This window comes from Manis javanica, chromosome 15, assembly GCF_040802235.1.
Source record: "Manis javanica isolate MJ-LG chromosome 15, MJ_LKY, whole genome shotgun sequence".
NCBI lineage: Eukaryota > Metazoa > Chordata > Mammalia > Pholidota > Manidae > Manis > Manis javanica.
The window spans coordinates 56,109,829-56,122,933 of NC_133170.1; the positions used below are offsets into that span (position 1 = coordinate 56,109,829).

A 13,105-nucleotide genomic window follows, 5' to 3' on the forward strand; every position below is an offset into this window, starting at 1 on the left:
AAGATACAAGCCACAGCCTGGCGGGACCCGAGCGCTCCCCCTACCCCAGCTCCCAGGCAGGAGGAAATGACTTGGAGAGGGGAGGGAGTGAAAGCCCAGGAGTGCTAAATACCCAGCTCTAGTCATCCACACCAAGAGCGCAGACACACAGTGCACGAAGTGCTGGATATTAGAGAAACGGAAAAGCAAAATCCATGAGCGGGTCCCCTGCAACCGGCTCCCCTGGGACAAAAGAAAAGCGAGTGCTTTTTAAAAGTCTTAAAGACCTCACCGCTGGACATAATCATCCCAGCACATTCAGCCCAGCAGCTGGGAATCCCGGGGAGCTCCAGGCGACCTAACCCTCCAGGGCGGCAGCGCAGCTCTGAAGCCCCTCATGGCGATAAGCAGCCTGCCAGTCATTCCCCCAGCTGTTGGCCCCGACACAGTGGCCCAGTAGCCTGATAGGGGCGGTGGTGGAGTGGCCCAGGACTGGACGCGCGAGCCTGCGGCGGCGGAGGTCAAGTGGCCCAGGAGCGGGGGCACGAGCCAGCGTCGGTGGTGGCAGCCGGCCTGGGAGCAGGCATGCATGCTGGTGGCGGCAGAGGCGGAGCATGCCTGCAGTGGCAGCAGAGCAGCCCGGGAGTGGCCGCGCCCACAGCAGCCACACAGAATCTCATCCCGGGGCGCAGCCTCCCAGGCCAGACACAAAGGCTGCCGCCAGAGTGCAGCTGCACGGCGCAGGCAGAAGAAACCAGGGCAAGGCGCAAAAGGGTGCCACTCTCGCAGGAGAGCACACCCAGCACGCCTGCCTCTCCCTACAGGGCTCTGGGCTACCCTGATGGCAACCCCACCCACGGCAGGTTAGGGGATAAACCCGTAGGCTGCTCCACCTCTACAGGGTATTTTAAAGGGACTGCTCTAGATGGAAGCACTCCTAAGGCTAAATAGATGTCAACAGAGAAAATAAAATCACACCAAAGAAAGCAGACCAACCAAATACTAACTAAAGGCAAAAAATAAAATCAACTACTCAAAAAAGCAGTCAAAGGAAACACAAAAGAGCACAGAATAAAACACCTAACATACAAAGAATGGAGGAGGAGGAATAAGAAGGGAGAGAAATAAAGAATCATCAGACTGTGTTTATAATAGCTTAATAAGAGAGTTAAGTTAGACGGCTAGATAGTAAAGAAGCTATTATTGAACCTTTGGTAACCACGAATCTAAAGCCTGCAATGGCAATAAGTACACATCTTTGAATAATCATCCTAAATGTAAATGGACTGAATGCACCAATCAAAAGACACAGAGTAACAGAATGGATAAAAAAGCAAGACCCATTTATACGCTGCTTACAAGAGACTCACCTCAAACCCAAAGACAAACACAGACTAAAAGTCAAGGGATGGAAAAAGATATTTCATGCAAACAACAGGGAGAAAAAAAAAACCAACCAGGTCTCAGAAGTGCAGTATTACAGCCTTGATGCACTGTAATGATATTCTCAGTTATAAGGTGACAAGAGGAGATGGGTGGGACTTAATAATTGGAAAGTTCATGACCCAGACAAAAGGGAAGCTAGGAAAAAGCTTCAGTCAATAACCACACGTGGGAGTGAAGGATAAGGACTACCACACTGTCAAATTTTTCAAGACATGCCGTTAATGTGAATTTTTATGGAAAACCCCCTAATTTTAAACTCTGACTCAGAATGTTTTAAGAAAACACATAAGGAAGTAAAACATGTTTGCAGGGCAGTTTTTAACATCTATCATAGGATTTTAAGCAGAAGACTGGTCAAGTTGTCATCTTTTCAGAAGATATTCATTCAAAGAATGAACTGAAAACAGGGATTGATGAAAAAAGGAATAATAAAGACAGGGAAGCTCACTCAGATGGTTCTGCTGAAAGGATAGCTACACAGTAAAAATGAAAGAAGCAACTGGCAGAATTTGACTTCATACCAAATATGAAAAATAAAGCTGACAAAAGATAATTCAAAAATAAGTGTGATATACATTATGAAGCATTAACTTAATCCATAAAAGAAAATCACAAACATCTGAGATTATCCTTAAATGTTTCTATGTAACAGAAAGCAAATACACCCAACAAAGCACTCCATGGCACATGAAGGTCACTCAGGTTTAGAAAGTAGGTCAGAGCCAACTTTGTAACCCTAACTGCTTTACAAAGAGGAGAGCTGTACTCGGGCACCGTGCAGTACAGCAAAGACATTATAAGTGTTGCTCACAGTATCGCTGGCAGCCCAGAACCAGCCTTCAAACTATCTATGGCAAAAAACATAAAGTGTTTATAAGATAATGTTTTTGAAACAATCTGACTAAAGTAATTTTGTTTGTTAAATCTAATAATAAAAAATTGGGCCTTGCATCTTTTTTTCACTGTAATTTACTTTTATTGTATTTTATAAAATATTGGTCTGCAACAGATTAACAGTGAAAGAACTGGTCCTTCACCGCAGATAGTCTGTAAAGAGGTGCTTTAAGTTCTATTATAAATTTTAATATATGACAAAAAAGGTACAGTAAAAAAAATTTGAAAATGTGAAGTCAAAATTTATAAGCAGCATATTTAGTAAGGTTTTGCTTTTCTTTGCTTTTTGTCTCAAAGGGAATATAATTATTTATTTAAATAGGCTTAAAATCTTTTATGTCTGGATAAACTAAAATACTAATCTCAATCTAGATCTCAACCAGATTTCTGGGTACAAAATTACATTTTTGCATTTTTTAAAACTAATTCTGTTAAAAATTAAAATAGTACATCAAAACCTATTATGATTTTTAAATAAAGTTAACTTACCCATTACTACATAGGACCTAAATCGTGCTGATAATCTGTCCACAAAGGCACTTAAAATTTCCAATCCCATTAATGATACCTACAGACAAAAAGAAATTTTAATGAATACATATTACCAAAGCATACTTTAATATCAGTATGTAATTGTTGACATATAAAGATCTTCATATAATATATTACAAAGTTTCAAAAAATAAGGAGACTGAAATTTTCATGGGTGAAGAGTCATGAGGTGAGGGCACCCTATTCTCAAATGGCTCAACAATAGTAATAATAACAACAATAATAACATGTAAATGTGCAGGAAGATAGTGATAAAGCATATTTTGCAAAATATTAACAACTGGAAAATTAGGTGAGGCATACACAGGAGTTTACTGACTACACAACTTTCCTGTAATGTTTACTGACTATACAATTTTACCTAAATAAGACAGTAAAAAATTAAAAGAGTGCCTTTAATATAGAGGAATTCCAGTTTCTGTCTATGATGGAGAAACTGGAAAAAACATGATTCCCACTGTAATAAGAGAAAGCCAAATAATCTGCAAAAACCTAACTATTCTTGAATCCATATGGAAGCTGAGGTTGTAGAATAGTTAACTAACCCGAGATCTAAGAAAAGACAGATGCCCCTAAAGGCCCCTAACAGGAAATGGGGATCATAGGTAAATCTGATCAAGCTTTAGATCCAAATACCAAGTCAGAAAAAATACAGAGGGAGCAAATATCACAGGAATGAAATAAGCACAGTCCAGTTTGTGGGAAACTCTACCACAAACAGAATCCAAGAATTTTAAAAAAGAAAGACTGAAGGAGAAACAGACTCGAATAGATTTAATAAACAAGGTAAGTTAGGGAGGCAAATAATATCCTTCCAAAGGTGATCACATCTTAACCTCCAGGACCTGTGACTATGTGACCTTACATGGCAAAAAGAACCTTCGATGTGGTTTAGGATCTGCTGAAACCTGCTGAAACCTTGGTTCACTACAGTGCAACCATTCCCAATTTCTGATCTCCAGAACTGTAAGAAAATAAATGTATGTTGTTTAAAGCTACTGGTGGTCATTTGTTAAAGTAACAATAGGAAACTAGTATGTTAACAAATCACAATGTGTGAACCTTATTTGGATCTTGATTTTTTAAAAAATAATTCATTAAAAAATTTGTACATATTAAAAAAATTGGAAATTTGAAGCCTGGATGTTTGACATCAAGGAATTTTTCAACATATGATAATGATACTGAGGTTATGTTAATGATTTTTTAAAGAGCACTTACTTTTGAGACACTAACTAGAAAAACTTAACGGAAGAAACAATATGTCAATGATTTATGACAAAGTGATGGCACAGAATTGGCCACAAACTGATGAGTATTGTACTTGGATCTGTATTTTTTTCTTTCTACATTTACAGTTCAAAATCTCCAAAACAAACAGTTTAAAAAAATTACAGCAAACATGATTCCTAGTGGTAAAATGCTACAACATACTCCTGAATCCCAGGAACAATTCTTCAGGGATGCCCATACTTTTTATTCAACTGTGTCCTGAGGGTCCCAGCCAACGCTCCCAAACCAAGCAAAACCAAAGTGATGGAAAGAAAAAAGCCTGTTCTTATTTTTTATTGTCATATGGTAGTATCCCCTTGGCCATGGTTTCAGTTACCCACAGCCAACTGTGTTCCGGAAGGAAGGATCCTCCATCTGATGTATGGTCAGGTCAATAAGCAGCCTAAAATGTCACAGTGCCCATGTCATTCGCCTCACATCACCTCATCATGTAAGCATTTTATTATCTCACATCATCACAAGAAGGGTAAGTAAGGGACAGTAAGATATTTTAAGAGACAGATTCACATAACTTTGATTACAATATATTGTTATAATTTTCTATTTTATTATCAGTTATTGTTACTACCTTAACTGTGCCTAACTGATAAATTAAACTTTTATCATAGGTATGTATGTAGAGAAAAAACATAGTATACAGGGGATTCAATACTATTTACAGTTTAGTCATCTACTGGCAATCTTGGAAAAGAATCCTGCATGGATAACAGGGGACTACTGTATGTACAGAAAGCCTGAAAGGATCCACAATAGCAGGAAAAAAAAGGTTTTTAATTTTAAGTAGTAGCCAGGCCAAAAAGTCAATACACAAAATGCCATTCCATTTCTATAAGCCCAAAAACATAAAGGACAAATAGCATTTACAATACTCTCAAACACTATAAATTACCTAGGAGCAAATCTAATAATGTGCATAAGACGTACTTGGAGAAAATAATGAACATTAATGAAAGGTAGTTTAAAGAAGGCCTAAAAAAAAATAAAGTCAATATTGTAAAGACATAAAATCTTCCCTTGAAAAGATGATATTCAATGTAATTACAATAAAACCTCCATATTTTGGTGCAACTTGACTAGCCGATTCTAAAATTCACACGGATTAGTTAAGTAAAGACCCAAATAGCCAATGGACTGTTGAAAAACATGGCAGGTAAGTCTGATATTGCAAATATCAAGATTTACCATGGAGGTATAATAATTTTCCTAATTTTCCAATTGGGCATCTTTTAACTTAGCCTGCATCTTGGATAAGGGTCCTTTCAGTAAAATATTAAAATCCTCATTAAAGAAGAAAAAACAACTACAGCAATATGCCAATTTGTTCCTCATCACTTCCTTAGATACGCAAATGCCTCCATTTAGATCCTTCAAAATATAAAAGTGAAAGTAATGTACTTTATAACAGATACAAATGAAATATAAAAGCAAAAACATAAACACATATTACATAAAATATAAAAGCAAAAATAACATAATTCTTAACAGGTAGAAAAACAGAAGCTCTAAAAAACAAATTCTAGGTTAAAACCATGCTCAACTTTAAAGTTTTAAAGTCATAAAACATTTAAAAAAATTGTATGTTATTAACCCTAAGAACTTTGGGTCATTTTCTCATTCTTTCTCTCCTTTTTCACCTCTGAATCACAAGAAGTTGTACAATTTTGAGTAATCTGATGGCAATAAACTTAAATGCAGACTGTCACCTTGGCTACAGACTCAATTCAATGTAATGTTTAATCTTCCAAATAGTTTAAATCAGAAATGTCAACCAACAATAGAGCTCAGTAACTACATGCCTACCCCCAATTTAAGAATCACAACTATGAACTTTCCATGTAAACGTCAGCCTGACAACAAGAGTTCTTGAAATCTAGGAAGGACATAAACTCAATTCATAACCACAGATGTTCTACCACCACAGGTGCAAGAGAAAAACAGTATGTATTGTTCATAACAGGCATATTCCTGTAATGCTCCTTCTCTCATCAGGAAATACTATAGGTTTTTGAGACCTTTCTTCCACAGATTAATTCAGCATTCAAGAAAAATGGTAAACAGTGAGATATAGTAATTGATAAGTGAACATGTGAGCACAGACCAAATGAGTAAAGCCTGATGGCTTACAAATTTTAAAAACCTAAAAAGAAATATCAGGCTATTTTTATATAAATAATAAAACTATTTTCCTCAAAAAAGGAGGGAAACAAATGACTTAAAATTAAAGATACTGATTAATTCTAGGTAGAATGAGAACAAGACAGGGGGAGTATGACCCAGTACTTCCACTTTGAGACCTATACCCAAGAACAGAGTTATTTTCAATGGGGAGGTGGGGAGTACAACAAACTAATGCAGACATTTGGAGCTGTGCCGCCAAAAGGTACATGGCCATTCAAATAAACGAACCCTGTCTGAAATCATCAGAAGCCTAGCACTTAACTCTTTTTTGGGAAAGGGGTTGTGTGGAGGGCGTGGTTTTAGTTTACGAGTTTTCCAGAAATGCAGCCAGCTGGTAAATCAAGGTGATAATTATAATAATCCCATTATTTGTTGAATTAGGAAATGAAAGTACAAGTGAGTGTGCTTTCATTTCCTAATTCAACGAATAATGAGAGACTGCTATGGGTATAAATGCTGGGAAGTGGGGACAAATGGTAATGTGAGTCTCAAGAAATTCCAATTCCTTTTCAGTGAGGTAAGAAGCAAGATCATCATCTGACAGTGATGGAAGAAGAGATACTGGTAGGTCTGAGGGGAGAGAAACAGGTGTAAGATAGCTGTCTAATTGAAAGAATGAATGAACTAAGAAATTATAGTATCATTGCCAGGCACCATGAAGGGCCCACTTGAAGGTCACAAATTTAAAATGAAACCAATTAGAGGTCTTGTGTTTTTTTTCCATCCACCTTCAGTTGCATTGGTGCAGCTGTGGAGAAGGCATAGGTTAACCAGGATTGCCTTTTATCAGATAAGGACAATAAAGCTAGAATAAGGAGGGAGAAGAGAATTAAGGATGAATGTAAGGGCACGACTGACCAGGATATTTAAGCTCAGGCAAGGGGGAATGTGGGACCATTAAAAGCTAAATGGATTGGATGTCATGTGGGGTGGTCAAACTCTTTAAGGTGATTAACTCAAAGAAATAAGGCTCAGAATTGAGTTCTAGGGTATTACAATCAACGAAGAGTAATGCCATTTGTACAGTCTGAGTCACCAGCAACCACACACCTACAGTGAGTGGTCTCAATTGGAATCAACATGTACTGGTGCAGCCATCTGACTATCATTATGGCTTCTTGGGTAGTCAGGCACATTTACATGTAGAAATATATTTTATCTCATTATAAATTATGTGTAATTTTCCTTTATAGTACAGTTAGAACATTATTGGGATTTTAAAAAATTATGTGTATTGGGTATTATCTATAAATTTTATTTCATGATTGTAAAGGGGGCATTAACAGAGGCCACTGAATCTGACAGGGTTCAGAATCACCATCTTAGACAAACACTCATGCACGTATGCAAGGTGACAATGTAAAAGGACATGTTAATAGTAAAAAACTAAAACAACCTGGACTCTCTTCCTATATACTGCAGGAAAAGGAATAGGCAAGATCCAGATTTACCAACAGATCTCAAACACTTTTTTTTAAGCAAACTAAAAAATTGATGGCTTATAAGAAATACACAAGGTGACAATGACATTGGAAAGTATCATCCTTCAAGTGGCAAAGAGGCTGATTTTAGATTTCAAGAAAAGACTTGAAACCCTAGCACATCACTTAGCCCAGCATTACCTAGTTATAATTTAATGCTATTTATTTTCTCCACTTTTAGAGTCAACTTAACTGTTATAATTGCAGATACATAATATGAAAAATTTAAAGTAGAGCTGACAAAGGATAGGATATTGAAGAGGTTTACAAAAGTACAGAAAAGGAAGAGTAGCAAAATCCTCATTTCCTTATCTTCAAGTGCTCCTCTGCCCATTTACCAGATTTATGACCTGAGGCAAGATACACCTTTTCTACAAAATGAGGAAATAACAGTACTGACTTTCTAAGGCCATCTTAAAGATTAAAATGAGATAATGCATATAAAGCTGTTGAGACAGTGCCTGATACAAAGGACTCTTTAAAAATGGTGGTCATCGTATTTAACTGCATTTTCTGAGGGAAATGTACCCTTTTAAAATTTGGGAACTGCTGATATAGGACTGCCAAAAAGGCAAATGCCAGAGCATAAATAACATCGTATTCCCTTATTTTTCATCTTCAATCTTTCTCCACTGAGCTCAAGGCCCCAAACATCTACTTAACGTCTCACCTCATGTTAAACTTTTTCAAATCTTCCATTCAACCCAACTGCTTACTCCTTTACCAGGCTTGCTGTCCTCTGCATCTCTGTAAACAGCAACCTCTTTCAGCGCTCAAGAAAGGTATCCCTAATTCCTGTCATTCAACTCTCACTCAGCCCAAGGTATGTGTGTGGCGGGTGGGGGGGGGGGAGAAAGGGGCATCCTGTTGGCTCCACCACAAAATCACATCCCAGATCTTTCACTCTCAGCATCGCCACTGCTACCAAACCAACCTGAGCCGAGCCGAGCCACAATCATCTCCCTGCCTCTTCAGTTGCTTTCTCACAGCCCACTCTCCATACATCTGCCCCTCCTACGTGAAACTCTCCACTGACTTGAAAGAAACCTGAGGCTCTTCCCACCTGCCTCCCCAATGTCACCTTCCTCAACACCTCACTCACTTGAAGCTCTAGCTATGCTGGCCTTCTTTTTGTTCCTCCACAGAATTAGGGACTCTGCCTTTGCAGTTTCCTCTGCCTTGTCATTGTTCATTCTTGTTATTTCTTTTATGTCTATGCTTACATTTCACCTCACTTTCTTGGCTACCCTAGTCCCATCTCACCCTCATCCTTTCACATCAGTTGGTTTACAAGCACTTACCTCAAGTTATCTAATTTGTATCCTCCTCTGCCTTCCTCTTCCAGAACTGCAGGGATCGCACTCTCCCATCCTTTAAATCACCCTCTCAAGTGACATCCTCAGCGACCAAACTATTTAAAATTCCAACATCTGCTCTTCTCCAAAGCACTTACCACCACCCACAGATTTTAGATATTTGTCTACACCCCTTCCCCAACTACAATCTAAGTCCACAAAGGCAAGGATTTCTGTCTTTTTTTTTTCATTATTGTAGCCAAAGTGCCTAGAAGAGTGTCTACACATGGTAGATCTTCAATATCCAAATAGGGCTGGATGAAATCTTTGCTAATCTTGTTCACAGCTCAGTATCTAGAACAATGCCCATCATGGACTATAGTCACTCAAGTTCATCGAACCAATGATGTCAGTTATGGAGACACTCAAACTTTGAAGTACTACCATATCTAAAGAAAAATATTTTGTTCAGCATAATCTGAAATTTAATTCTCTATTTGTGTGTATGTTCAAAAAATTATGACACTTTTTTCATTAAAAAGTTTTATTTTATCTTGAATAAAAAATGACTATTGGCAACTTAATTTACAAAACTCAAATAACAAACTGATTAGAATGCCCTCTGACAATGTCAGAAAAGCTTTCATACAGCATTCAGTAGAAAGAACGTGTAATTCAGGAAGGAGAGAGAAGAACTGATGAATCAATAGGAATGAGTAGGCAAGAGGGCATAGGATCTAATGCGCACGGGGAGGGAACGAGAAACAACCTGTGTCAAAAGTCAGACAGACAGACCATTCACCCTAAGGGAGAGGGTGGAATACATAGGCATAGCCACAAAGAAGTATGTGGATACGGCTGTGGGAGCCTGTGGTGTTCTCTTCTGATTGCTGAAATGGTCTCGGTCTCAGGCTACAGTATCCAGCGAGGAGCATGGAAAGAATGTGCAGTAAATAGGTGGAACCGGGGTCAGCGTGCTGATGAGTTCTAATTCTCACGGACCAGTTAAAAGAAAAACAGCACCGAGTGGACATAGTACTTAGAGACATAAAAGGAAAACTGGGGTACTGTAGTATTCTATAGAAGCCCAGAGTGTACCATTCACTGATTGATGGTGCATCTGAAGAGTGAAATGGCCCAAAGCCAACCCCCCCACAGCCAGTGCACAAGGCAACACATCACCAAAGCACTACCAAAGAGCTCACTTCTCAAAACAGCCTATCAGCAACAGAAAATCAGAAATCTTGAGTGTGTATATGCTCTTCTTACAGTGTGAGCAAACTAGTAAGTAAACTTATCTTATTTCTAAAAATAATCCCCCAAACAGTAATTATACAATATTTCCTTCCAAAGTTAAAAAAAAAATGGTATGCAACAGATGATGAAAATGGTTAATTCTACAACTGTTTATTATCCTCATCAAATCAAAGCCTTCCGTAACTCACCATTATATCTGCATAATAATTCTAGACATGTCTTGCTTCCATATGAGGATAAAACTTTCAAAGTACAGCTGGGTTGTACGTATGTAATACTAAGAATCACTTCACCCACAGGAGGATTGGGCCGGCATTTTAAAGCAACACTGCCACCAGAAGACTAGAAAGAAAAGTATCTGCTAAAAACTACAGTACAAGCTAATTACAGAATCTTTACCTGGTCTCCTAGCGTGGCTGCATTACAACCCTACCTACTAACCGGCTCTTCTGAAACTGACTTTTTTTTTGGTACCTCATCCTCTTAGGTTTTTTTCAGCATCAGCTAATCTGCTTGGACACAGCTTCAAACCCGAGTCAGATCTCAAGTGAGGCAAAACAAAATTACAGGAAGCGTTCAACTGCTTTCCGTCGACGATAAATTAAAAGCAAATAATGCCCTGGGGTAGGCACCTTTGGTTAGATTTAACAGTAAACTTAATCAGGCACCTGATTAAGCTCTATAAATATGTTTTAGAGACGAAAAACACAACCTTGCAGACACAAAAGTTATAAAAGAAAAAGTAGATTAAGTAGGATAAAAATCCGAATCAAGATTAACCTGGCTTCTTTCCAAATGAAAAACTGTATCCTAAGGTCCTGTCTCAGTCTAGGTAGTGTTCACACAGATGTACACATGTAACAAATCTTCGAGCCCTTTATGTATGTAAATCATCACTGATTTTGCAAAATAGGCGATTAAACATTGTATCCCAACGCCAAGTAACTCCGCGCCGTGTCACGGAATCGCCGCGTAACTGATCCGGACACGAAGGCGGTCCAGCTGTGGTCCGGAGCGGCGGGCTCGCCAGCAGGGTGCGGGGGGGACCCTGGGTCCACGTTTTCCCGCAGGTGGCGCCAGGCGCCGTCCGGGATGAAAGGGCCGCCCGCGGAGGGCGTGAGGCCCGGCCGCGCCGCCCGCTTACCCGGTAGTTGCTCGAGCCCACCCAGCCGGTGACCGCGTCGACCGTCCTGCCCAGGCGGCCCAAGTCCTCCTCCAGGTCCGGGACGGCGCCGGGGGTGCCCAGGTGGAGCAGCAGCTCCTGGCCTGCCTGCAGGCGGCCGCCGACGTCCGTCTGCTGCACCTGGGCACTGAAGTACTCCATGCCGCGGGGCTCCATGGCCAACCGCCCGCCCGCCAGCAGCCGACTTTCACCTAGCACCGCCCAGCCGCCTGTGCGGGGCCCCGCGGGGAAGGGCGAGACGTGCACCGTCCGGCTGAGCGCGCCTCGCAGGGCGCGGCGGGCGGAGGAGCAGCCCCAGGAGCCCAGCGGCCCCCTAACTAGTCAAACTCGGCGCCCCCCGAGACTCCGCCGGCTTCAGAGGCCGCGGCCGCCGCCGACGTCAGCACGCGCGTGACGTCACCGCGACGCCGGCGAGCACCGCCCGGCGGGATCGGGCGTCGCAAGGGCGGAAGGCCCCCGGCTGGAGCAATCTCCGGAATCTGCTGCGTGGGCATCCCGGGCCGGCCGTTCTCCGTCGCCCGTGCGGCAGTGCCCTGTCCCCGCTCTCTTCGATATGGAGCGCGTCCAACTTCTTCCTCGTGGAATCCGTACTTGGGAAAGTTTCTGGTACTTGGAATCCCCCTCCACCACCGTCCCCGCTTTCTTAACCTTGTAAATTACGCTTTCTCATAAAAAAATCTTGACCCCTGGTTGTGTCACCATGTAATGTTTTTTTTTTCTTTTTTAAACTGAGGCTTAGTTTACATAGAGTAAAATGCACAGATTTTATTTTAGGTGTAGAGTCCATGAGTTTTGGCAAATGTATTCACCAGTGTCACCACCACCCCATAACTTCCGGAACTTCCCATCAATAACCACTGGCCCCAAGGCAATTCTACTCGGATTTCTGTCGCTTTAGTGTAGTCCTCTCTGTTCTTTGACTTTACATAACTTGGTACATCTGAACCGGAAAACCCCGGGGCTTGCGGACCGAGTTCCAGATCACTGCAATAGTTGGATATCACAATAAAGCAAGTCAAATCAAATGTTTGGCTTCCCCAGCATATAACATATGTTTACACTGTAGTCGGCTAGGTGTGCAATAGCTTCATGCCTAAAAAAACTACATATCTTAATTTAAAAATACTTTTGTAAAAAATGCTATTATCTGAACTTTCAGTGAGTCATAATCGCTGATCACAGATCACCATAACAAATACAATGAAAAAGTTTGTAATACTGGGAGAATGACCAAAATGTGACAGAGAGACACAAAGAGGCCAAATGCTTGTTGGGAAACTGACCGTAATTGATTTAAACGTGGGTTGCCAGAAACCTTCAATCTGTAAAACAAAAAACAAAAATCACAGTATCCCCAAAGCCCTGTACAGTGAAATGCAATAATAATTTTTAAAAGGGCATGCCTGTATTTTTTTGAGTCAGGCTTCTTTCTCTCTCTTAGCATGTTTTGGGATTTCATCCAGTGCTGTTGGTACATCAGTCCTCTATTTTTATTGTTGAATAGCATTCCTTTGTATGGAAGGCCCACCTGTTTAAAGGCATCTTCA

At 40.5% G+C, this 13,105-nt stretch overlaps 1 protein-coding gene across 31 annotated transcripts in view; it reads right to left on the reverse strand.

Moving 5' to 3' along the window:
- CLASP2 (cytoplasmic linker associated protein 2) overlaps positions 1–12,239 on the reverse strand; it is a 205,343-nt gene extending 193,104 nt beyond the window's left edge. For 10 of the 31 annotated variants that reach the window (XM_073223516.1, XM_037008697.2, XM_073223519.1 and 7 more), the window contains exons 1-2: positions 11,520–12,237; positions 2,809–2,887 (exon numbers count right to left, since the gene is read on the reverse strand). In XM_073223516.1, the coding sequence (XP_073079617.1) occupies positions 2,809–2,887; positions 11,520–11,714 (274 nt within the window). In that variant the 5' untranslated portion in view covers positions 11,715–12,237. Of the gene's footprint in view, positions 1–2,808; positions 2,888–11,519 lie in introns of all 31 variants that reach the window. The other 21 variants (XM_073223509.1, XM_073223525.1, XM_073223513.1 and 18 more) reach the window with 4 other exon arrangements.
- Positions 12,240–13,105: the final 866 nt, after the last annotated feature.